The sequence below is a fragment of the Aspergillus novofumigatus genome, assembly GCF_002847465.1.
Source record: "Aspergillus novofumigatus IBT 16806 chromosome Unknown P174scaffold_5, whole genome shotgun sequence".
Lineage (NCBI taxonomy): Eukaryota > Fungi > Ascomycota > Eurotiomycetes > Eurotiales > Aspergillaceae > Aspergillus > Aspergillus novofumigatus.
In genome coordinates, this window is record NW_020194278.1 from 987,583 (window position 1) to 1,012,984 (window position 25,402).

Consider the following 25,402-nt stretch of genomic DNA (forward strand, 5'->3'; position numbering starts at 1 on the left):
TCCAGGGGATATAATCCGTCCTGCTGCCAATTTCCCCCACATAAATGGAAGACAGACAAAGGACGATTCGAGAAAAAAAAACCAACCAAAAAAAGGCAAAAACAAACATGTGCAGAGCAGTCCGATGCTCTAGCTCTATCGAGTCTAATTCTCAACCACTTGGCAGTAGAGCTGTATCTCCCCTACTTGGCCCTTCGCAAGCATATCCCGATGCTGCTCACGCCATTCCATGAAGGCTAGCTGGACAGCCTCGTCGCTGTCAATCGTAACAAAGTCTCCGTCCTCGTCCCGGTAGCGCAGCCTAACCGACTTATTGCCGATGGATCGATTGGTGAACCGGGCCAGTTTGGCATCCACCCGATCAGTGAGCGATCGGAACATGATGTTACTTGCGATGACCAAGGTCACGTAATTGTCATCAAAGTTGACCTTGGCTTTGAGCTGGGTCGGCATGAGAGGCTCTTCGTCGGGCTCGCGGCTCAGTGGAGACGTCGGTTGATCGGACGCGGGCCCAGTGGCTCGAGACTCCGAATATTGAGGCTCGTGGAAATGGGTAGAGGCTTGCTGACTGTGGCCGTTGCGAATCGGAAGATTCGCACCGGTAGGCGAATTGTTCTGGCTTCTGTTCACTGGCGCCTTCATACTGGCCATATGAGCAGGAATGGGTGGTACCGGGACGTTGTCCACGGTCTGCATCGTGTGGGCTCCCATATACCGACGCGATTCGGAGTTGTGATGATGAATGTCCGGGCTGCTAGCGGAACGCATTCTTTGCGCCATGCCGTTCGCATTGGCCTGTCCTGCCAAAGGCGGAAGAGAAGGTCGAGTACCCCGGCCATTAGGCGCGTTGTTGAAGAAGTTGGTACCATCTCTGGATACGCCACGAGACAGTGCAGGAGCGGTGTAGCGATTAGGCTCCTCATTCCAGTTGTTCGACGGTGTACCCTGGCGCCCATACGAGTAGCTAGTGGACTGGGAACTCGATCTGGTCGACGGCGTCTCGGCGACAGGGGAGAAGTACGAGTTCATATTCCTCTCTGCAGGTGACATGCTACCGGGCGTGAACTGCGTGTGGACGGACAGACTGGGGTCAGGCGGGAAGCGAGGTTGCCGGCCGGACGACAGCGGAGGTCCAGAGCTCCCGCTTCCTCCTGTTGCGGACCGGGTTCGAAGACTCGTGCTGGACGCATTACGGCTCATTGGGAACTCGGAGAAGAACGCTGCCTCCTTGGTGCCCTGCTCTTCAGCGTCGTACTCTTGCTGATAAGGATTCGGTATGTTCGCAATGCCCTTCATGTACATGAATTCCGTTTCGGAGGTACCAGTGTTTCGGGCGCTGCGTTGCTCCGCTTGAATCGCTCGCTGCGCGTCAATCTCCTTGTACCATTTGCGCATTACGTCCTCATTCTGGAAGCGAATGATGAAATTGTCCACAACACCAGGATCACCCTTCCAAAAGATCTGAATCCGATAAGATCCTGTGGGGAGGGATTACCTGTTAGAACTGTGGTGGGAATATGTCCAAGGATAGGGAGAACGCTCATACCTGGCTTTTGAAGGCAAACGATATCCGTCACATTGGCCATGTAGATGCGACCTTTCAGCTGCAGACGTGGCTTGCCCTTGATAGTTGTGGCCGGCTTATCCTTGCTCACCATCAACTTCGTTTTCTGTTTGTTAGGGTTGATATCCTTGCAGCAGAGTAAAATCCGTTCGAAGAGATAGATGTGATACTAGATCGGACGCATTTTGGTTAGCATAACGAGCGCTTGCTTGTCAAATAACAGGATTCGCAAAACAGGTACAAACCTCTCTTTCAGAATCTTTGCCCGTGTCGCCTTTCAAGACAGTGAATGTGCCAAAGCGGAGCAATTCGCCGAACGAGTCGATCTTCAGAGCCTTCCAGTCGTCTACTCGTTCGTCTAAATCGAGAAAGGCCGACGCTAGATGCTCCTTGTCGATCGCGTCGTTTGCAGAGTCCAGAACAGACTGGATGGTGTCAATAGCTTTCGTGATATCAGCTTGGAGATCGGGATCCTCGGTTTGTTTGCGCAGTTCCTGTAACCGGTGGTTAATGAAGGTGCGCACACATCAGGTCGGAGTCAACACACCATAAGCATCAGGGGGTACTTTGTCATGCGCTGAAAAGGCTTGACAAAGAAACTGTTCAGAGTTGCAGGCTGAGCGACCATCTGCTGAAGGTCGAGCGGCCGCGGTGCTGACCGAATCTTGTCCCACTCTTTGAGACAGGCTTCATCACAGCGCATTTGATTCGAGATGAATGGCTCATATTGCCGAAAAGCTTCCTCGTGCTGAATGAAAAGCTCACCCCAGTTTTGCTTATCCTCAGGTAGGGCGTAATGTTGCTCCATCCGAATAAGAAACCGTTGCGCGAAATCAAGGAGATTGTTCAAGTTGAGAAAGATCTGGTGGCTAGCATCTCCAGTCAGAGCCCCTGTCTCCTCTAGCTCCTTCTTGAGAGCCTGCAGATTCTGTAGGTGGTGGACGTAGTCTCGTTCTGTCTCCAGTAACTCCTTGAGAATGAACTCCCTCTTGGTGAGCTTCACCGCCCCTTTCGCTGGAGCCGAAGTTGTGGAATCCAAAGACCGCTTCAACTGACCCTGCATCTCCAGTATATCCAAAACGCGATTCACCATCTTGATCACCTTGATGAAACCAGTCGTACTGTCGCCATATAGATCGGTGATCAAGAAGCAGTCCTGCTGGGGAAAGGCCAGCTCCTGCAACGATGCCTGTAGGAACTTGAAGGTGGCGGCTTTGGGACGTTTCGCCTCGGGAACCTTGGAGGTATCGATCTCGAGGAGCTCGGGGGATCAGAGGCATTGTAGATGGTCAACAAGGGGTATCCATTCCGAAGGCAATTCCAGAGCGATGCGACAGGGTCGGTGTTGCCCAGCTTCTCGTCCTCCTCCTCCATCTCTCGCAAGTGGGGTTCGAAGTTCGGTACCTCAGCCAGCCGTCTTTTGAGGTTTACACAGCTCTGATAGATCGATTCACCACCGCGACGGTTGATGATATTGTCCTCGGCGACAGGACCGCCGTTCGATACCACGGGCTCCATCATCTCAGCTGCCCACCACTCGAAGTCTGGGTGGCACCGAAAACCAAAGTGTGAGTCGAATCAGATCCGCGCAGCAGACCGAAGGAAGGAGGTCGAAAGAGATGCAAATCGTCGGTCAAAGGGAATAATGTCGATCATGGATCACAAGTTTTCCGAGCCGGTGGACTGATGCGGGATGGATGGGTGCGAGCGAGCAGAGAGGTTAAGGTAGGTAGGTGGTTGTCAGGAAGGGGAGTGGAGATAGGTAGATAGATAGTTAACTAATAACTATCCCTTTGGTCGAGCCAAACGACGAAGCTTTCCCGCGCCCTAACTAACTCTGGGAGAAGATGTCAAAATGCGACCAAGAAAGAAGTATTAATACACTCGGCGTCCTGTTTCAACGCACAGAATTCGCAGGACTCCTCTTTTTCCTGTGCTTTCTTTTCTTCCTTGATTTATTTTGGTAAATTCCCCGACCCTTGCTGCGAACAGCTCCAGGTATCAATAGTATCGGAAATTCTCAGGAGGGATCTTCTGTACTGAGAAATTAAAAAAAGGGTGGGTGTGGGGTTTGCCGCTGCGGGCGTTCTCAAGAAGCCCAAGAACTAAGGAGGCGTTCCCACGGCAAAAGGGAGGGGAGGAAGGAGGGGATGGATATCTGATGTTGTACCACTGCACCAGAAATCAGGATAAAAATATGCCGGAAAGGAAGACAACAAAAGAGCAGACTCTTTTGAGCAGAGAACAGATAGGAGGGGTGGGAAGAAGGAGAAGAAAGATGAGTAACAGAGCGCCAGGGACAGACCTCGCAAGAATCCAGGCCAATGGATTGCTTAGTTACTGAAGCAGGGTAGCGCGCGTTAGTGCTGTGTACATCTAGTTATAGAAGCAAATAGTACTGTAGGCAGTACCTGAGTATTTAAAGTAGCTGTGGAGAGGTGGGGAGAAGCAGACTCTACCCAGTATCAGCTACAGAGTCTTAAATAAGATCACAAGAAAGGGAAGAGAGAGGATCCTGAAGGAAGAAGGGGTCATCTAAAGCTTATAACTAAGGACAAGAAAGAAGCATAATGATTCTGTTACAAATCCCCCAGGCTTTACAGAGGTATATGATCCTGATGATATGGTGCAGACATAGTAAATGTATGAACCGCATAGGAGGCAGGGGGTATAAACTTTTAGACGATATCTCTTCCAACTATTTTAATTAATACCTACTGCATTCAACTTATTTTATAGTATGCTTAAATTTGAGAAAATGTCCTTCTGATCTCTTCTGTCAGCTTCCTTGGCAGTCAAGGTCATACTACATTATGTTGTCCTGAAGTCCTACGTCTGACCATCTATCTATCTATCCACCCAAACTCTCGAGTGACAGGTGATTCAGAACATCAGAATCCAAAACACATCAATAACAATGGAGCCTCTGATCTGATCTAATAGACTCTGATATTCATTACTCAATTGGACGGCGGGCCTGGGAAGTGGAGACCTCGATCAGTCAGTGTTTCGGCTCTCAACTCTATCAACTGATGGAGTATCTAGTGCAGCGAAAGGGAGAGACTGGGCACTTGCATGATACATATTTTTCTCCCGGTTCCAAGTAGGTCCACAGCATTCGTAGTAAATAGACAGTAAGCAGCCATGACGAATCTGGTCTCTTGACCTCAAGAGTTAAGGAGGGTGGGAGTCCTTGCTGCTGTATCTATCTATCTGATACCAGAAATGCCGCACGGTACTTCCTTCCACTCAGATTCGAATTGGGCTGGATAACTAGTATCTTTCTGGTTATCTCCGAAGACTTGATATTTTCTTCGAAAGTAAGGAAGGAATTGTTCTCTTCAACGAATGGGTTCATAATGTTCGGTCACAGCTCTCTGTACGGGTTGGCATCAGGTATCCATGATATGGCCGTATTGTCCCTTACAGAGAGACCGCACCTCCCGGAGTCCCGGTGCTTCTTTCGCTGTAGGATGAACGGTCAAACTCCTACCAGAAAAACAAATGGAAAACCAGCTAGAAAGCAATGACTACCACTTAGATAGAATTCCAAGAAACTTGATTATAGATTGCATTTCTAGATACTCGACCTTCAAATCGATGGGATTGGATGCAGGTATATGCGTGTATTCTGACATGATATACCGCTCTCAGCATGACATAATCGACACAAACAACTTCCCCTCTGGCCAAGCCATCTGGCTGCCATCACGCCAATTACTGTAAAGGTCCGATCCATTGAAGATAATTCTATCGATCTTCAAGTTCAGTCTTGATTGGCATGATCCACTGTTCTGATCAATTATCATATCCCCTGACTGTACGGTCAACCGAAACGTCCTAGCTTTATCTATTGACAGGCAGTGGCCGACGCGATTACATCCTAACCCATGTCAACCAAGCTCATACTGAACGACGAAGATTCATTATAGAGACGATAATCCGACCACACAACTTTTATCTGACGAAACATTTTTCACATGGAGCAAGAGCCCGCTGCGGCGGAAGCTGCAATTCCTCGTCTCATGCGGCTCCGGGACCCCAGTTGCTCCTCCGATTTCACCGCCCCATCTCCAGCAGGCTTCAAGCTTGATGAAGGTTATGCTGACGAGACAAAAAGCCAGTCGGACAATGATTGCTTGAAACCGTCTTCAGGCGATGCGATGTCCCTTCCGGATTGGCTCCTTGCACTCCGAGAAGCGGACAAAGCTGGTGAGTTAGGCGTGCGGCCAGAACTGGAAACCCGTCCGGTGAAAGCCCTTGCTGTGACCATGGAGACTGATAGGCTATCTTCTTGGCTGTGCAGAATTCGCTTATAACTTGCTACGGACCCTACGAACCTCTACTATTGCCTCGGTCGTCGATCGACTCGCCCCTCTGTTGCACATGGACCCTGTTCTCAAGCTACCGCCCGAAATCACATCCGAGATCTTCTCCTACCTTGACCCCAAGACCCTTTTGACGGCGTCATTAGCATCCCGTGCTTGGCGCAGCCGTATCTGTGACACTCGACTATGGAGAGACCTATACATCAGCGAAGGCTGGCGCGTTGACATCGACGCCATCCGCACATTCGAACAGAAGCACTCCGCGCTATCCTCGCCGCAGAGTCGCAAGTCCCGATCGAGACATGAAGACCCAGATGCTGGAGAGCCGAAGAATAAAAAAAGAGTCCCTCAGGGTTGGCTGGACTTGCGTGCTACAGAAACAGTATCGGATGACGCGCCAGCACGGGATCTCGGAGCGCCCGTGGAAGCGGATAGTGAGGGAGACCACCAGATGAGTGATGTTGTGAACGACCGTGGCGTGTCGGCAGCCTCGAGATCTTCGCCGCTGTCTCCCAGTAACAGACGTGATTCCCGAACTGTCGATTTACCCACATCGAACGGTCAGCGGCTGTCCACTTCCCCAAAGTCCCAAATCATGATTCGAATGCCTAATGGCGCCGTGCGAATTAACTGGCCGCACCTCTACAAACAACGAAGACGCTTGGAAGATAACTGGGCGAAAGGCCGCTTCACTAACTTTCAACTCCCGCATCCGGCCCACCCAGAAGAGGCTCATCTGGAGTGTGTGTATGCAATTCAGTTTATAGGGAGATGGCTCGTCAGCGGTAGCCGAGATCGGACTGTTCGCGTTTGGGATTTGGAGACCAAAAGGCTTCGGTATCGTCCCCTTGTCGGTCACACAAAGTCGGTCCTATGCCTACAGTTTGACCCGCGGCCGTCGGAAGATGTCATAATATCGGGCAGTAGCGACAAAAACGTCATAATTTGGCGATTCTCTACCGGTGAGAAAATCCATGAAATCACGTCCGCTCATGATGACTCCGTCCTGAACCTCAGATTCGACGAGCGCTATCTTGTTACGTGCTCTAAGGATAAACTCATCAAGATCTGGAATCGACGAGAACTTACACCACTAGACAAAGATTATCCCAGCGTTCATCAAGGAGTCGGAGTTACGTATCCGTCTTATATTATTGACACCAGCGAAATTCCATCTCCCGTTTTAGAAGCAGAGCTTGCCAAAAACCACATCAGAAGCTTGAGGCCTTACTCTCTTTTGATGACGTTGGATGGACACGGGGCAGCGGTTAATGCGATACAGATGAACGACGATGAGATCGTTTCTGCGTCCGGGGATCGTCTCATCAAGATTTGGGACATCCACAGCGGTGCATGCAAGAAGGCTCTGCCGGGGCATGAAAAAGGCATTGCGTGCGTGCAATTCGACAACCGACGTATTATCAGCGGAAGCAATGACGATACAGTCCGAATTTTTGATCATGCCTCTGGCGCAGAGGTCGCTTGTTTACATGGACATGCCAATTTGGTAAGAACCGTCCAGGCTGGCTTCGGTGATCCACCGGGCGCCGAGGAAGCCATGAGACTTGAGGCTCTGGCAATCGAGAATGAGTTCTGGGACGCTCAACGCTCCGGTGAAGGGGTGGACTTGGGTCCTAGTGCCCTCAGACGCGCCGGCTATCATCAAAACACTGCGGGTTCGCGGAACCCTCGGGACATCAAGGCCCTGGGTGCCAAAATACCTCCAGGCGGAGGTGGCAGTCAATGGGGTCGGATCGTCTCGGGGTCATACGACGAATCAATCATAATCTGGAAAAAAGACAAAGAGGGCCGATGGGTCATAAGCCAGCGATTACGGCAGGCCGACGCCGTCGACAACGCTTCACAGGCGCACCCATCCTCTTCGCGGACAATGGTTCCTCCCCCGCGAGCTCCGCAGAATCAGGGTCTGTCTTTGCCTCAGGGGCAAGCGGCTGTGCCTCCCCCTGGACAAGCACCTTCCACGCAGCATCTCCCCCACATCAACCAAAATCATCATCAGGCTCCTATCACTCATCCTGCGCCTGGTCAGCAAGTTGCTTTCTGGAACTCCTGGAACACAGGTAACGCCAACGCTCAACTAGGGCACGCTGCGAATCCGGCCCTGTTGATCCAGGCCCAACATCATATGCAGAACGCGCAGCCCATGCCAAACACCGTACCGCCGCACCACCAGCACCATGTCCGCGTGAACCGAGCTCTGAACCCGCAAGGCGGCCACCCTACGTCGAGAATCTTCAAACTGCAGTTCGATGCTCGCAAGATCATCTGCGCCAGCCAGGATCCCAGGATCGTGGGATGGGACTTTGTGGGCGATGACGAAGAACTCAATGAAGCGTGCCAATTCTTTACCGGTCTTTAATACTTTATCGACCTTCGTTCCCGGTTCGAGTGCACTTTCTCTCGGGCCTTTTCTCGTCACATAATTCTTTCTCTGTCCTTATTAGCATGACCACTTCACTTTCTGTGCATCTATGCCAGCCATTCTTCTCTATGCCTCATAATCCTTTGCTACTTGCGGCACATTTGGTCTTTTCCGTTTGGACCTCTGCATCTCGGGTTCATCGCCTTTCCTTCCAAGCCTTCTCATACTTTTTCATATTTTTCCCACCACAGCACACGCATATTATCCCATACTTTTCTATGTCCAAGCATATTTGCATGTGAGCAACGGAGTTGCTGGTATATGACTTAGCCATTTGGATGTCTTTATTGGTTCTCTTTCCAATCATAATGAAAGAAATAATGATACAGTTACAAGGCTTGGTGTCTGTTCGTAATGCAACACCAAGGGAGCCAAGTACAATTTATGATTAGCAACAGGTTCTTATGTGGTTGATTGTCCTACGGCTCTCCGTGTTTTGTAGTGATATAACAATGCCAGCCCGAGCGATTGCCCAATTTGACAGACCGAGATTCTGCGTGCTCAAGTCCGTAGAAGTCACTTGACGGATAGTACTAAACCCTACAGTTAATCCCATTGGCAGGCGAGCTTCTTGCAGTGGTGTACGTATCGTTCGAAGATTGTGCGTATATGATGTCGTCCTGTTCGCCGAAGCCTGGGAGGCAACAGCAGAGAGAGAGCGCCCTGATCTGTAGAAACTGCAACAAAGGATCTGCTGACCCGTGGACTGTTCCAGTCATGTCGACGGATCGACGAGGCTCGCCAATTCGATCCGAACTCTGTTGCTGGGGCATATTGCCACTCAGTGGAGTGCGGCCATGCTGTGGTTGGGAGATGCTAGTCTGTCTTGGGATGAGGTTTTTCGCCCGGGACACCGTAGCAGGTTCTGTGTTTCGAGATCGACCAGTCACGGTCGGTTTAGGTATTGCTGGGGTGACACGGGAAGAATCGAAACGACGAGTCTCTTCAACGGGACGTGAAGTCGGCACTGATGCTTCGACTTGCGCTGAGCTTGTGGACTTCACGAACCCCGTACCATATTCATTCGGACGGTTAGAGTTGCTTTCCTCCTCGACAGTCGCACAATCAGCCGCAGGAATTGCCCTCCGGTGGAAAGGATGGTCGTCGAGTCGTCTGACCAAGCTTGTACCATGGGCGCTATGCCGATAGGGAAAGCGTCCTAGCACTGCCGTACCATCTTCGGCCCTTGCAACGGGAATCGACTGTCTAGTTGGCCGAGGAGGGGCAGGTGAAGAGAATCCGAAGAACCTGCGCAAGGTTTCCCCATAAGACGCCACGCCTTCACCATTCGAAGTGAGTGGACCTGTGGTTGGTGGAATTCTCTGTTGGATATGTCCCTCGCGAACAAAGGACCGAACGAAGAACTGGGTAGAGTAGGACATCGCTTCAGGACTTCCGAAAGATGGAAGGCCCGGAGGTGTGGGTGATCTATATGGTGGAGGGAATCGCGGAATAGCAGGACGCACTGGCGACCCTTTACGTCCTGGCCATTTAGGAACTCGTTGAACGTTGTCTAGGTCATTGAGACTGGCCACTTTACGATGCCGAGACTTATCGCGAGAGTGCTTCTTCAATGAGACGTCAGACAAAACAAGTTCAGATTTCTCGTCACAGCTCGCGGTCGCTGCGACGCAGGTGTCTGATAATGGATGCGAGTCCCACACTGGGCCTTTGATCATCTGCTCTTTTGAGAGATAGAGAGCGTGAGAAGCATGTGCTTCATGGGCTAAAGGAATGAACATGGCCATATTCGGTGCCATCCCACTGTGTAAGATTTCGTCCATGGGATTATCAGTGCTACGGGTCAATGAATAACGGTCGTCGACGGAACCCGCTCTGGCAGCATTGTAGATGGAGCTTTCGTCGCTGGCCAATGGCACAGACAGACCTGTATTCGTGTTTCGTACATTTCCATGATATGTCTTTCGTCCATTAAGAAATGACTGTCGATCGGAGGACACAGACTCGGTGGAGACAGGACGACATCGGAGTGACATGTTCAATGACAAACAGGAGTCATGAACGAAAGAATAACAATGGATGCTCAGTAAGGCTGCAGAAGACGCTGTGCACCAAGTGCGTGCGAGGATCGGGAGCGTGGGATGCAATGTTCGCCAACAGGCCTCCTTACGGCCCTGTGCACCTTCCGCAACCTTCATCACAAGGCAGGAGCAGGAATACGGATGAAGCACCCAAAAACGGAAAGTGATATCAAGCAAGACGATTGATGATACATTGTCAGCTTCGTTATTATATGTGCGGAGACAAATATAGACACAAATGGGCAGAGTTCCGAAATAGTACATGGAGGGAATTAGAGACTAATATGCACATTGAAAGTATTGGCTGTACTGACTGACAGTCCACAACAAAGCTGGGGTAACCGAAAATAAAAAAGAAAGTCTATAGGATATCATGGTCATAAAGCCGTGACGCTGTGGCTGAGACTCGACTTGCCAGTGCTTGCTGCTTGTTCTTTCTTCAGATTCCGAATCTGAGTCTCTAGTCGTCTTCGTTCTTCTTGTTCCGCCTGCACAGATAGGTTAGCCTGGAATAATGGCAACGGAAGGCCGCGACATTGTAACTAACCTTGAGGATCTTCATGTTCTCAATGCGAGTGTCACGCATCATTTTCTTGAATTCATTCTTCAGGACCATTGTAGAAGTGGTCTCATACGTGCCATCTCGTCCCACTGCGTTGTTGATACCCATCCAATTGATTCGCTCCTCATTGAGCTGCGTCTCCAGTTGCTCGCAGCGGTCACGTAGACCGTCAATCATACCTTCGTACCTCTCACGTTCTTTCTCGAACTCGATGCTGGCCTTGGTCATGATTTCATAATCGTCAATAGTTTCCCGGAGTTCCCTTTCCAGCATCTGCACTCGCTGCTGCAGATCGCTGCTACCAGGCTTTCCGGCTTTGAGGGCTGCGAGCTCCTCCGCAAGCTCAAGATTCCTAGTGTTCAAGGCATCAAGTTCCTTTTGGATAGCTGGATTGGCGGCCACCTCTGCTGCTCGTTGGGCTCTGCTACCGTACGCACCATCGAGCTCCGCTTTGGCCATTGTCAGTTCCGTTTGTACCCTGACTACTTCGCCTTCCATTTCTGTCAATTCAGCCTGCAGACGACTCGCGCTCTGTTCTGCGTTTGTGCGTCCCTCAGCTGCTTCTCTGAGCCGCGACTCCATGTCAACGCGAAGCTTTTCCATAGCGTCTTGCAGCCGAGAAACCTCGCTGGCCATTTCACTCAATTCAGCCTGCAGCCGAGTCGCACTCTCTTCTGCCGCGACGCGAGAATCTAAGGCTTCCTTGATCCGTGCATCAGCATCGTTGCGAACTTGCTGCATCGTCTGCTCCAGCTGCAGTACTTGTTGTTCGGCTCGGTCCCGGGCCTCGACAGCTTCTTCAGCTCTAGCGTTTGCCTCCTGACGAAGTTGATCAACCACACTCTGCAGACGTGTGACTTCACTGTCTGCCTTCAAGCGAGCGGCAGTGAGTTCCTCTGTTTGAGAGGCGCTTTCGGATCGAAGCTGTTCAAGATGGGATTCCAGACGAGCGACCTCGTGCTCAGCCCGCACACGGGCTTCATCAGCTTCCATCTGCGCGTCCCTCCCCTGCTTAAGTTCCTGGATGACAGTCTGTAAGCGCGACAGTTCCGCCTCCGCATGCACTCGAGCTTCTTTTTCGGATGCCAAAGCGCTCGCGTGATCTTCGGCGACGCCCTTCTGTTGTTGAAGGTCGTTGAGTTCCTGACGTAGAGCTTCGAGTTGCTTGATTGCCAGGTCGAGTTCATCCTTTGCACTCTGAGCACCCTGCTCAGACAGCTCGAGGTCTTTCCGGAGATGAGCGATCTGCTCGACCAGATCGGCTATGTGTGCATCTCGTTCCGCGTCCGATTTGGAGTTTAATTCCCGCTGTTGCTGAATTTGAGTGGTTAAGATGCTCTTCTGTTCGAGGAGCTTCTCAATCTGGCTATGAAGGTCATCAATACCAAGATTCAGGTAATCGAAATGTTCTTGTAGGCCATTCCCTGACGACGCCGGGGGAGGAGAGAGAGCCTGTGAGCGAGACAATCCAGATTGCCCTACGATGTGGTGTAGTCGGGCATTGATTTCCACTAAATGGTTCTCTGTACCGTGTTCCGACTCCAAGGCGCGCGGTGTCTCAGCCGATTTTGCAGCAATTATATTCAAACCACGCTCAATGTAAGCGAGGAGCGCTTCGACTGTCGCTGTGGGATTGATCGATGTCGCATCATCCGAAGTTCGAGGAATCGCATCATAGTCGCTCTCAGGTTGCAGCCTTAAAACCATGTCGCGCAGGTTCTCACTCAAAGCCTCCAGCCTTCTTTCGGTATTACCGATAACTTCAAGCCCAATCATCTCTTGGCTACCGGGACCAGCTGGCCCATCAAGATTGTCTGACGTCTTGTACAAGCTTCTGTCGTCAAAGTCGTCGATACTGCCGCGGGTGTTGTGGCTAGAGAGGCTCTCCGGTGTATGTGGAACATTCCTCAGGTTCTTCTTCAACCCCTTATGCGTCATCTGTAGAACACCGGCTGTATGTTCCAATAACCTCTGGCGTACATGCTGCGCCTTGCGTTCCAAGTTCCAGATTTGATTAGCCAGCTCCTCGCACTTTCGCGTGCTCTCCGCCAGTTCCTCGTCCGTTTTGTCCAAAGAGTCCGTAGCGCCGAACCCATTTCTGTGACTGGGATGAGACTTCGGGGAGATTCCGGCGTTGTATTCTTCGCTAGCCCTACGGTTTGTTGAGTTGTTTAATCTGCTAAGCGACAGAGCCGCGTCGCGCAGTTTCATTTCCAGGGCTAATTTCCGTTTGGCTGCGTTTAGGCGACTGGACAGAAAGGAGTAATCTTTCTTCAGAGCCTCAACTTCCTCCAAAGACATTATCTCATAGTTCATGCTGTCCCCCATAGCGGTTTCGGTGAGTAGGTACATGGCGACGGGGTCGTTGGCGTTCAGTAAAGCTGGACTTTGTGGCTGGCTCGGATTGAGCTATAAGAATAGTTGTGTTAAAAGCATGGTTCAATATGAGGGAGAAACCGAGTGAGGCTTCAACGCACTGGATTGTATCGCAATTTCTCCGCATATTGAGGCTCGAAGGTCTCGCGGTAGCCGTCCATGAGAACCTTGGCTGGAGGGGCCGGAGGGGCCGGAGCGGCCTCAAAGGAGGCGGACGACAGGTATCTCGGGTCGCCATAGGATGACTGGCTAAAGCGATCGTGATCGTTCATCTCGACTTCTAGAGAGGAAATATCTCGATGAAACGCGCGGTGGAATGCGGCAATGGATTGGTGTGGAGAATTGTCTCAGGGACGAGCCGTCACCAAACAGGGTTCATTATCATAAGGCAGCAGCTACTTCCACGTCAACCGAGGTCAATGGACAGCGATTCGTGTGAAAAGTGATATAACAGAGTAAAAGGCAGTTATTCAGAGGGTATTAGAGTGGATAAGGTGGGAGGGAAAAATGACCTTGGGGGATTGAAGAGCGAAGAAGATCAGCAAGTCTAAATTCTAACTTAGAAGAAGAGGAGGAGGCTACCTGAAGGACCGGCCAACACACCATAATATGAGGGATCAACATTCACAGGAACATCATTCATCAAAATAGTTTTGACATGATTGAGAATATAATAACAGTCGCATGAGCTATCTATGTTCTGGAGAAACGATATGACTGGTAGCAACTACATGCATATGATTTGTTGTTTTTCTGCATCTTGGCTTCTTAGGAGGTGCTTAGATAGGTAACAAAGGAATGGAATCAACAGAGACTCCCCTCACATTCTGGATCACCAATTAGACTTGTGGAATGCATAAGATGATCTCCCCTATCTGATCGATCTCGTTTTGATAGTGGTCTAGACAATATTCACTTGTGACTTGATACTGTGATCCCAGGACAATATGGTTCCTTAACCAACCCCTGGTTCAGCCCCAGATGGTTCCCCTGAAATCCAGACTTATCAAGGTACGAGGTATCTGGCCAATGGTTTCGTCTTTTGCTTAGGTGCAGGAAGGCTTGCTTTGTTCCGCAAAGGATCAGATCCACAGTATTCGATATCAACGATCAAAATGATCTGTGGAATTGCCTATGGCTGCCTGAACCTTGAAGAATTAGACCAGGTCTTCTGCACAATCATAAATCCCAAGATGATGGCGCATCTGAGATGATCTCCTCGGCTACGGAGTACGTTGAACACAGCTGGAGGTATGCACACAGAATAGGTGTCTCAAGTTGACCAGAGCGAAGCAAGTTCTCTATCTGATGGGTATACGGGACTCGTGCAACAGTAACTGGAACTGATCCATCTTCGGTTGACAGTTGATGATTGATTCCTCGGATCTTTTATGCGCGGACGAAAATACACGAGACATGTTCATGTAGATAGTATAGCCAGCATCCAGGATATATTATCCTTAAACTCGTCTACCTAGTCCAGAATTCAACCACACTTTTAATTAACATAGTGAACTGTTCGAAATAAGATGAAACAGTGGTGCTATGCTACTGACAACCGATTGGCAGTATGATGATTGCAAGCGGAGCATAATATCTAATCCACGAGTAGCTCCGGAGGACTCCGTATCTAGCCTCATTACCCCACAGTCGATCGCACGCGCCCTCATGATCACTTTATCTGGTCTGTCTTTGACTCGGACTCACGTTCACTATCCATATGTAACTACGTACTAAAGTTAGGAGCCTCGGAAGAACCCCAACAAGAAAACCAAAGGATTCAAGGACTATCTGCTTGGTGGAGGAAATGAAACACTCTCTCTCTCATAAATAACGCCGGGGTTCACTACCGACAAGGATGTCGACGAACTAAAGCAACTAACTGATATTAAACAGCATGTGGACGGCCAGTGACAACTCGCTTCGTCTGGCAAAGTCTCGCTCTTCTCCTCGTTGCATTAATAGATATCTCCTGCCCCATCCTCTGCCGTCCGGAGTCATGGTATTCCAGTCGACATGTCTGTGTCGCAAGCATCCAAGATGCCCGCAGGTCACTCCGCAGCCGATTCCCAACATGGTATCCTATCACCAGACCCGTTTCCTACGGTGACTGTGTACAAGGTGTATAAACGACGATTTTGGGGACTGGCTCAACTGGTTTTGCTGAATATTGTCGTCAGCTGGGATGTAAGTGCGCTTTCTTAACAACAGACGCAGAACCAGAATTTGGCTAATGTTTGCACGGTCCTGAGAAACTCAGTGGCTCACCTTTTCTTCTATATCCACCACCGCATCGCAGCATTTTGGTGTCTCCGAAACCGCCATCAATTGGATGAGCACTGGCTATCTCTTTGCCTTTTGCGTCGCCAGTCCAGTTGTCATCCTCACTCTTAACAAAGGCGGTCCCAAACCTGCCATCGTCACTACCTCCGCACTCCTGCTCGTGGGCAACTGGATTCGATATGCCGGAACGAAAGCCCAGGGAGGCATCTTTGGTGTGGCCATGTTTGGGCAGATCCTCATCGGTCTGGCGCAACCATTCTGCTTGAGTGCGCCGACAAGGTACAGCGATCTCTGGTTTTCCGATCAAGGGCGCATTAGCGCAACAGCCGTTGCAACTCTGGCCAACCCTTTGGGAGCAGCCTTGGGGCAGTTGATCGATTCGTTCTGGGCGACAACCCCCGATCAGGTTCCAGATATGGTTCTGTACATATCGATCATTGTAGGTGCATCGTCGATCCCATCAGCAGAAGTGAATTGTCGTAAAGCAACCCATATCAGCAGAGCAATACTGATCGCACCCATAATTTGACAGGCAACCGTCGCATCAATCCCATCATTCTTCATTCCAGCCGCACCACCAACGCCCCCAAGTGCTTCATCAGCGGGCAGTAAAACACCCCTCCGTCCCGCGCTGATTCAGCTCCTCAAAACCCTCGAGTTCTGGCTCATCCTGATCCCCTTCTCCGTCTACGTGGGCTTCTTCAACAGCGTCTCCTCCCTCCTGAACCAGATTCTCGAACCACACGGCTTCTCCGAAACAGACGCCGGCATCGCAGGCGGCGTCCTCATCATCGTCGGACTCATCAGTTCGGCCATCATCTCCCCAATCACCGACCGCTTCAAGCATTACCTCGGCACCATCCGGGTCCTGGTCCCCATCGTCGCCATCTGCTACATCGCCCTCATCTTCGCCCCGTCCAGCCCAGCAGGCATTGCCCCGGCATACGTCGTCTGCGCCCTCCTCGGGGCATCCTCCTTCGGCCTCCTCCCCGTCGTGCTCGAGTACCTCGTAGAGATCACGTACCCCTTCTCGCCCGAGATAGGAAGCACCATCTGCTGGACAGGGGGCCAGCTTCTAGGCGCGGTGTTCATCCTCATCCAGGACGCCCTGAAAGCCTCGGACAACGCCTCGCCGCCCCAGAACATGAGAAATGCCTTGATTTTCGCAGCCGTCGTGGCAGCTGTTGCGGCGCCGTTTCCTATCTGCATCGGGTTGTTTGGGCGGGATGTCCGCCGCCGCCGGTTGGATGTCGATCGTGGTGTCCCCTTGGAAGATACTGTTTTCCGGGGCCGCGAGGCGGCCAGTGCAGGCGTGCGCGTAGGTGATGAGAACCGCAGTACCGGACTGGATCATGCTTCTGACTTGCCCAAGCTGGCGCCTAAAGACTCAGCTTGAGGATGATTTGAAAAATATTCTTGGGTAACGAGTCAGTGTGTCATCAATGCTTTGAGCGATCTAGTTCCGTTATCCGCAACTATTTTCCTTACTCGTTTTATGCAGTGCTCCCCTTTTTGACTGTTAAGTTTTTGGTGAGATTTATCAATAATGATCTTGTGTAAATGTAATGTTTTCTGAGATACCAGTTGAGGTGAAATTTAACGTCAAAGTCCGCTGTTGAGTACTCAATTGTACATTCAATCATGGAAGGACAATCTACAGCCACCAGGTCACGGAGAGGGAGAGCACCACAAGTCTAAGCAAAGCGGAAACATTGATTCTAAAACAAAGCATAATGCAAAAGCACAGTTTCAAACAGGCGGAGACCAGCTATCTGTACATACAGGCAAAGGATGCCATTTTTTACCATCCTCCATACCGTAACATAACAAGGCCGACAGCAGAATAATAGGACCGTTCCATTTCCAGCATATAAACCGGTCAAGAACGCCCCGTGCTCATTCGATGCCGGGTTCTATATCGGCAGGCTGACATTCAATTATGCCGGCCATCATGTACTTCTATTCAACTCCTCAAGCTCTTCTTCTATCCGATCAGATAACCAACGTGGCATCTTGGGTTTCGCTTGTCGTTGAATGCTGAAAAAGAGCAGCAGGAGTCAGTTCGAGGGCGAAGCGCTTATTTGAGAGCCTTCCAGAGCTTGGGGGCAGCGCAGTTGGTTGCGCAGTGGGCGAGGTGGAAGACTGTTAACAGGCAAAGCCAGCATTAGTCGGAAATCTCACGAACACATCTTGAAGGCCAACGAGGCTAGCCCAATCTCAAATAATCAAACTAGGTCACTTACACTCCTCAACACAGTCCTCCTTGGGGCCCTTGTGGTCAGGGTCCTCCTCCTGCCGGGTTACGCGCTCAACGCATTCATCGTAGTGGTGCTTGTAGGGGGCGCACTGGGGACCGTTGGCGCAGTCTGTTTATGATAAGGTCAGTAAGTATCGCATAGCAATGCTGGATGAGTAAATAGAGGTTGGATCTTTGCGCGGTGTCCAGACAATCCTACAATGATGCGGACAACCGGAGATTTGAAAGCGTGTGTATTCACTTCCATGAATACGCAACAAAGCGACCCAACGCCGTAGGCGGGCAAACGGAAAATCTCCAGGTCGACAATGAGTTACTCACCCTCTTCAAGCTTGGGCTTGACGTCGACAGCCTCCTCTTCCTCCTCTTCTTCTTCCTCCTCCTCGGGCTCCTCTTCCTCCTCGGGCTCTTCCTGGCTTTCCTCGGAAGACTCCTCAGCAGGGGTCTCCTCACCAGACTCCTCGGTGCTCGCGGTGCTCTCTTCCTCGGTATTCTCCTCGCTCACGTCGGACTTGTTCTCGGATTCAGCCTCCTGGCTGGTCTGCTCGACGGTCTCGGCGGGTGCCTCAGCCTGAGCCTCGGGGAAGCTCAGGGAGGAGATCATATCGGAGAAAAAGTCGGCGAGACCCATCCTGACCGTGTGAAAGTATCAATTGACGAGAATGGAGGGTCTGGAGTCGAGAGTGTGGGGATGCAATGGCAGCAGCGAGCGAGATTTGATGAGGATGGTGGTTTTACGAAGCTTTGGCTCCGACCGTCCAGGAAAATCGGAACACCCCGGCGCCGGGGGAGGTCGAATTGTCGCACACGTGATTGGCTGACGCTCCGGGAGGGATACTTCTGTACCTGTGCTGTTTAATAAACCACTCATTCTTCATTTCTCTACAGCTCACACTATCTGTACGGCTCGATGGATCATTCATACAGAGAAGGGATCCCTGGCGGATGATTTCTCGGACTTGAGCCCCTTCTGTGTCCTATTTTATCGCGATGAGTGATTAATCTCCCAATTATTGTACATTAACCTGGAGATATCTCATAATGTAATGGGAATAGCTTTGACGAAAAGACAAGAGAAAGGGAACAGTCGCGAAGATGGAGAATGTGTAAGCAAGATTGCTCAATGTCTAGAATTATCAGAATCGCCTCCCACTCGGCGTCAACTGGCACGGCGTAGCCTTTCTTCGAGTTCGTTGGCAACACTCTGTTGCTGAACTTCTTCGTAGCCTGGCGGTGGATCCAATGGTTCGGCTTCTGTCCCTGCACTGTCCTGGCAACTGTACGAGTCCGGAGATAGACCTTGGTCATGAGAGTGAACTCCAGTCATATCACCCTGCGGCCCCGTGTAGGCGGGCAACTCTTCCAGGTGGATTGTAGAGAGATCAACGTTTCCCGATCCTCGGACGCTTTCTTGTGAGAGCTCAAGTGCCTGTTGCATACGCTCCTTGAGTCTCTCGAAGTTATTGTGGAAGTCGAACGCGCCTCCCTCTTTGAAAGTTACCTTCAGTTGAACGGCTGGCAATGACGGGGGAATCCCTCCTCCAGACACGGGTTGGACAAGGGCTATCCACTGATTTGGACCGAAAAATGGTGCAGTAACGTGCGAGTCATGTACGTTGAGAAGCGGAGCCGAAAATGATTGAAAGTCTTTTGCCTTCTGAGAGGGAATATAGACAACCTATCATTGATGTTAGCAGACTTTCGAGGAGAAAATGATGAAAAGAGTCTTCTGACCCGCTGATTGGTAAGATAGATCTGGCCGGCACTGCTCTGCACGGATATTGAATCCCTGCCAGTGTACGAACTGAGCGGTTGCAGAGAGAGACTCGTGCGCGGCGGAGAGGTGTATATCAACTGCTCATTTGGAAGTTTGACGAAGCCTTCACGGTCATGGAGCATCACCCAGCTGTACAGTCCAACGTCAGAGATATCTCAATGCATTTCACAGGCAATCAGGGTGAAGGCAGAATAATTGAGACAAATGACTAGCGATGCAGGTACTATGCATAACAATGAAGAGACGGCGGCTGAACCTAGGGTCGCTCCACATACTTGATTGACATCTTGGCTGGCCGGCTCCAATATTCCAGTAAACGTGTCGATATATGCGCTCGCGCTTGGGCTCAGGCGCTATTATCGATAGTCTTGGTGTCGACCTATTGAATGACTCTTCATAAAGTAGAAACAGATGCGGACCAGATGGTCAGACCTGTTGGTCAAAGCCCAGTTTAACAGCCTTGCTAGTGGTTCACGCTGTGTGAATGCTGCAGCTAGTTAGAGTGATGGTAAATCTTCACCTTCGGATATTTTCTAGCAAAATCCGTCGCCGTGTTTGAGAATAACCAAAGTAATGTCAACAGTGATAAAGCCGGTAGTTTGGACCCGTAGCTGCGTGATATTCGCGACGATCCGCACTATATACTCGCTATGTGCTCCGTAGCGTGGGGCAGCTTTCTGAGCGGGGAGATTGAGGACACTGAAATTGGTACTAAAAGCGGCAGTGTGATATGTATTAGGCGTTCATGAGCGGACAAGATAGAGCATAATTCGATAGCCTTTGCCTTGAGACTTTGTCTCTGACTTCGCATCATATGGACGGTTAGGACCTGGGTGCCTTATCGGGATGGCAAACACTGAAACAATTGGAGGCTGCTGCGAGAACTTTCTTGCTGTATCCACCAGGATTACCGACGCAAACCGTTTGAGGAGCGCATTCCCAACACCAACTTATTATTCCTCCTTGATGCTCCTTATCTCAATCTGATCAGCACCTATCCATCAGCTTTACATAGTATCAAGTTACTGCAGTGTTCTCTTCTAAGTTTGCGGAAGAAACGTTATGCTATCTATTACAACGTAGATGACGTATTTATCCGCTATCGTGGTGGACTGCACATAGAATTGTTTGCTCAAAAACACAGCTACTTCGCACGCTCGCTGCAATCACCCAATATAAAAGCACACCTCTCGTGTCCGGAAGGCAGTGTGCACTGTCTGCTGGGTTCCTGACAAACGGGATCCTCCTTCATCAAGGCGCTGTCCATTGGACTTTGAGTCTAAGGCTGCTTTTGCAGCGTGCCTAATATCACCAAAAATGCTTCACTTCATGGCTAGTATTTGTAAAGTGGACCGATCACAGCGCGGCACGGGGCCATGTTAGGTCCGGCCATGGTGCCGATAGAAACATGAACAGGACTGAAGCTGCAAATAGAAGAGTCCCAGCAGTAGTGTCTACCAGGCGGACGCAACCCTCGAAGCCCAGCTGTAAGTGAGCATCGGTAGAGAAGGACAACAACATTCAGTGATCTCTGAGTCGCAGCTATACACTGCTCATATAATGCATCGTCGGGTTTGTGCTGAAGTCTTTCCCTTGGGGTTGAGGCAGCACTGACATCTGTCACGAACCCAGGTGGATGTGGGAGCTTCATCCAGTATATAGCTGAAGATGCCATTCTGATGGATTTCTATTAGCACCTATGATACCGCTAACAGTGCTTCGTGACTGCTAAGGTGGCTATAATGACAGCATCAGTATACTCGAAGCGGATGACCAGACCTATGTATATTTTTCCACTAAAACAATCGCAGTGCTATCAGCAACTGGCACCTTTGACCTTGGAGCAGAAGCAGCACATCAGACCTTTATAGCTTAGGTTCAGCGATTCAAAGAGCGATGCCTTTTGCCAAGAGACCTTCAAGCATACCTATGAAATCATTAGGTGTTTTCGAAGAATGTGGCAAGTAGCAAACATCTCCTCAGACACTGTCCAGGTCATACTGATCCTCAGCGAGCAATCTCAGGCGATTGTTAAATGATCAACCCTCTTCGATTAACGATTGATTGGGCACCGAAATGTAAAGATCCGGACCTTGCCCATAAACTATCAAAAGATTCGAGCTCCCCGCATAATTGAGTTTAGGACCAGATCATCAGACCCATGGACACCTGCTGGCAGCTCCAGGTCTCGTACTACTGAAGAAAAGGGCCAAGTGGTACCTACGAGCCTGACTGTATGTCATCAGTGATAGTTATCAACTTGTAGACGACCCTGATGATTCTGGTTGATACAGTAAGGTAGGACCAAATAGATGTCGTGTAATGGACGATAGAAAAGGGAAACTTGGCTGAACAAAAAATCTCGTGTGCAAATAGTGCAACAGAGACGCAGCTAATACTGTCTCCTGAGACATTAGCAGATAGATGCATTATCTAGATAGTATCTCCTCTATACTTAATTAAGAGGTGATTGTGTAGTCGCAGTTCTAGAAGCGTCGCTGTTTTTCAACCAATCCGGTGTGCAGTCCGTGCACAAACGGCGAAACCGCAGGTTTTTGGGACCTCCTGTGCTCCCCCACTATAGTTAAAAAGGTGCTCTATGACATTATTATTTAAGCCAAGGAGTGTCACATGGGTAGTCTTTGCTCGCTACCTACATAGCTACTTTTCAGCTTTTCCCCCCTAAGCTTCTGATTTCAAGACCTTAACTAAAGACAGTAAGACTTCACAGCTCTTATACTCAAAATCCCGGGAATTGACTAAAATAAGTTCGATCAAGGTGGTTCGGTCTTGAAGGCGCATGTCCGGTTCGGTCGCATCGACGCGTGCTTCCGGCTTCATCATTTCGAGATAAGACAGCGACTGGGAAGCAAGTCACGATTCGAGAGACTGGTCCATTAGAGATTCATATTGTTTCCTCGGCCTTGAGCAATCGCCGCAGCTAGGTGCAAAGAGTGACGATCGGCTCAAGGGCATTTCGATCTATTCTACGGCATCATGGGGACGAAACAACCATATATCCCGCCTCTAATTGGGTGGCTATATGATTTGGTCTTATGGTCATTCTCGGTGCTAATTGACCTGTTCTTCCGGGAAGTTCATCCTCGCGGTTCTTGGAAGATCCCTCGGAGGGGTCCGTTGATCCTCGTTGCAGCGCCTCATGCGAATCAGGTTGGTTTCTGTTCATTCATGTTTCCATACATATATATTTGTCTTCGGCTGTAGCGCTTGCTTCATGCTCCTTCTTGCTATATCTTCCAGTCGCTGACTTTTGCAACACTATGATAGTTTGTCGATTCGTTGATCCTGATGCGAGTGTTGCGTAACGAAGCCCACCGTCGCATTTCATGGCTCATTGCAGAGAAATCCTTCAAGCGCAAATTCATCGGGTTGTTGGCTAGGGGAATAGGAACTGTCCCGGTTGCTCGAGCGATGGATAATGTGAAACCTGGTGTTGGAACTATATATTTGCCTGATCCTGTTAATCAGCCGACTCTTTTGCGAGGGGTGGGGACCAACTTTGAAGGGCCTGAGTTTGAAAAGGAAGGCACAATCTCTCTTCCTACCATCAATGGTATTTCGCACAGTGCTACCATCGCTGAAATCCGCGGTCCAGAAGAATTGATAATCAAGAAACCGTTCAAAGCCAAGGACGCACTTTTCCAGCTCACGGGACGCCATGATATCGCTGATGATGGAACATTCACCGGGGACGGCTCCGCCAAAGACCCCGACTTTCAAGGATCCAAGTTCAAAGTAGCACCTCACGTCGATCAGACAGCCGTCTACCAAGCAGTATTCGGCAGACTCAACGCAGGTGGCTGTGTGGGTATCTTTCCAGAAGGTGGCAGCCATGACAGGCCAAACCTACTTCCATTGAAAGGTATAGCTCTTTCCCTTCGATTCCCCTCATTGCTTGCGGGAACCTCGGCTGATTGAACTCTAGCTGGTGTGGCATTGATGGCGCTAGGTACTCTGGCGGACAATCCGGACTGTGGCTTGAAGATCGTTCCATGCGGAATGAACTATTTCCACGCTCATAAATTCCGTTCAAGGGCCGTGATTGAGTTTGGTAACCCTATAGAGGTACCAAGGGAGGTGGTAGATCAGTTCAAACGAGGTGAAAGAAGAGAAGCCGTCGGCGCACTGCTCGACACCATTTATCAGGGTCTTGTATCTGTAACCGTAACTAGTCCTGATTATGAGACTTTGATGGTTGGTGAACTCGCCCTTTCTGACCATGGAATTTGTGGACTGACATAGATTTCTAGGTAATTCAAGCCGCTCGTCGCCTGTATAACACCAAGGGAAAAAACCTCCCGCTTCCCATGGTGGTCGAGCTCAACCGCCGCCTTGTTAAAGGTTATACCCACTTTAAGGATGACCCTCGTGTGATTCATCTCAGAAAGGGCGTTGCCGACTACAACAAGCAACTCCGTCTTCTAGGGATCCGTGATCATCAGGTCGAGTATGCGAAGTTCTCGTGGATTCAGGTCATTGCCACCTTGATTTATCGTCTGGGCAAATTAGCTCTCTTGACCATCGGGACACTGCCTGGCTTGATTCTTTTTGCACCTGTTTTCATTGCAACGAAATACATCTCCAAGAAGAAGTCGCAAGAAGCACTGGCCGCATCTACCGTGAAACTTCAAGGACGTGATGTCATGGCAACCTGGAAGCTACTCGTCGCCCTTGCTTTCGCCCCCGCAGTGTATGCATTCTACACTGCAGCCTTTACCTGGTGGGCGTACCACAACCGTATCCAGGGGCTTGTTCCTGACTGGATGCCTTTGTGGTTGATCGTGCCTATCGGGATGATCCTATTCCCAACCATTACTTTCGCGGCGCTTCGCATCGGCGAGGTGGGCATGGATATCGTGAAATCTCTGAGACCATTGGTGCTATCTTTGAATCCTTCCTCAGCCAATACTCTTGTGAAGGTGCGCGAAAGACGCGCGGCACTCGCTCAACAAGTCACTGAAGTCATAAATACTCTGGGCCCAGAGTTATTCCCAGACTTTGATGCCGCAAGGATCGTCACGGATCCCTTCCGTGAAGATCACCGACCAGCCGGAAAGAGAGAGGTTGATCATGCAGCCGTGCCTGAAATCAGAAGAACTAGCGCAACAGATACGGAGGTGGAATCTCCAACACAAGAGCCTCTTCCTCGCAATGAGTCATTCCACAACCTTTCCAACATTGGCTTTTTCTCTACGAGACCTTCGAGCCGCTCTCGAAGCCGTAGTGGCTCGTTTGGGGGTCGACCTGGCTCCTCAGGACAACAGTTGAAGCCATTGAGCCAGGTGACAACGAAAGACGGGTTTGAAGAAGTCAGCTCGAAGATTCGCGACGCTATGCGCGAACGGGGCGAACGCAGGCGCCGGAGAAGCGAGGATGGAAGCTGGGACATGGCCAGCTCTGGACCAGGCACGCCTTCAAGTGAAGGAAGCCGGAAAGATTTATAAAGTCGGATATGTGGGACCGCGATAGCCATGTATTCCGCACATGAGCGCTAGGTTGGTGCATGTGTTTCGGTCCTTTCACTAATGTCGATGAATCATGGAATGAACATCTTGTGTATTGGCTAGCTTAGGTTCTGATACCTGCTAGAATGTATATATGTAATGAGACAGTGATCTGATGCCTGTAAACTCTCCTTCTCTTAAACAGCAACTGCCAGTATGCTCTTCCTGCCTCTTCTTTCAGGCGTTATATCGATGGCATCAATTCTTAGCCAGAATACATTGATGTAATCCGGTGGTCACTGCCA

The 25,402-nt window shown here is 50.2% G+C and overlaps 8 protein-coding genes across 8 annotated transcripts; 4 read left to right on the top strand and 4 right to left on the bottom strand.

Annotated features, from left to right (window-relative positions):
- Positions 1-144: 144 nt before the first annotated feature.
- P174DRAFT_461178 (Rho family guanine nucleotide exchange factor CDC24) lies at positions 145-3,085 on the bottom strand (the record flags this gene model as incomplete). Its single annotated transcript, XM_024829972.1, has 5 exons — positions 145-1,478; positions 1,547-1,733; positions 1,810-2,058; positions 2,112-2,825; positions 2,900-3,085. 5 exons carry the CDS (start codon positions 3,083-3,085, stop codon positions 145-147), a joined length of 2,670 nt encoding a protein of 889 aa, XP_024681229.1.
- A 1,660-nt stretch (positions 3,086-4,745) lies between these two features.
- On the top strand, positions 4,746-5,124 carry P174DRAFT_442496 (uncharacterized protein). The gene has a single exon (XM_024827588.1). It carries the CDS (start codon positions 4,924-4,926, stop codon positions 5,092-5,094), a length of 171 nt encoding a protein of 56 aa, XP_024681230.1. The 5' UTR covers positions 4,746-4,923; the 3' UTR covers positions 5,095-5,124.
- Positions 5,125-5,274: 150 nt separating this feature from the next.
- Positions 5,275-8,711, top strand: P174DRAFT_504757 (F-box and WD domain protein). Its single transcript, XM_024831224.1, has 2 exons — positions 5,275-5,776; positions 5,871-8,711. Exons 1-2 carry the CDS (start codon positions 5,545-5,547, stop codon positions 8,270-8,272), a joined length of 2,634 nt encoding a protein of 877 aa, XP_024681231.1. The 5' UTR covers positions 5,275-5,544; the 3' UTR covers positions 8,273-8,711.
- A 170-nt stretch (positions 8,712-8,881) lies between these two features.
- P174DRAFT_421686 (uncharacterized protein) lies at positions 8,882-10,332 on the bottom strand (the record flags this gene model as incomplete). Its single annotated transcript, XM_024824973.1, has 2 exons — positions 8,882-8,969; positions 9,035-10,332. 2 exons carry the CDS (start codon positions 10,330-10,332, stop codon positions 8,882-8,884), a joined length of 1,386 nt encoding a protein of 461 aa, XP_024681232.1.
- Positions 10,333-15,355: 5,023 nt separating this feature from the next.
- P174DRAFT_373410 (putative cell surface receptor/MFS transporter (FLVCR)) lies at positions 15,356-16,994 on the top strand (the record flags this gene model as incomplete). The annotated part of the gene is made up of 3 exons (XM_024822501.1): positions 15,356-15,502; positions 15,576-16,037; positions 16,131-16,994. The coding sequence occupies 3 exons, from the start codon at positions 15,356-15,358 to the stop codon at positions 16,992-16,994; spliced, it is 1,473 nt and encodes a 490-aa protein (XP_024681233.1).
- Positions 16,995-17,675: 681 nt separating this feature from the next.
- Positions 17,676-18,486, bottom strand: P174DRAFT_372689 (cytochrome b-c1 complex subunit 6 family protein; the record flags this gene model as incomplete). The annotated part of the gene is made up of 3 exons (XM_024822448.1): positions 17,676-17,740; positions 17,842-17,964; positions 18,177-18,486. 3 exons carry the CDS (start codon positions 18,484-18,486, stop codon positions 17,676-17,678), a joined length of 498 nt encoding a protein of 165 aa, XP_024681234.1.
- Positions 18,487-18,896: 410 nt separating this feature from the next.
- On the bottom strand, positions 18,897-20,011 carry P174DRAFT_205271 (uncharacterized protein). Its single transcript, XM_024821332.1, has 2 exons — positions 19,590-20,011; positions 18,897-19,533 (listed from the first exon to the last, which is right to left on the bottom strand). Exons 1-2 carry the CDS (start codon positions 19,752-19,754, stop codon positions 19,015-19,017), a joined length of 684 nt encoding a protein of 227 aa, XP_024681235.1. The 5' UTR covers positions 19,755-20,011; the 3' UTR covers positions 18,897-19,014.
- A 2,618-nt stretch (positions 20,012-22,629) lies between these two features.
- On the top strand, positions 22,630-25,097 carry P174DRAFT_432030 (putative glycerol-3-phosphate acyltransferase Sct1; the record flags this gene model as incomplete). The annotated part of the gene is made up of 4 exons (XM_024825727.1): positions 22,630-22,803; positions 22,921-23,515; positions 23,579-23,847; positions 23,904-25,097. 4 exons carry the CDS (start codon positions 22,630-22,632, stop codon positions 25,095-25,097), a joined length of 2,232 nt encoding a protein of 743 aa, XP_024681236.1.
- Positions 25,098-25,402: the final 305 nt, after the last annotated feature.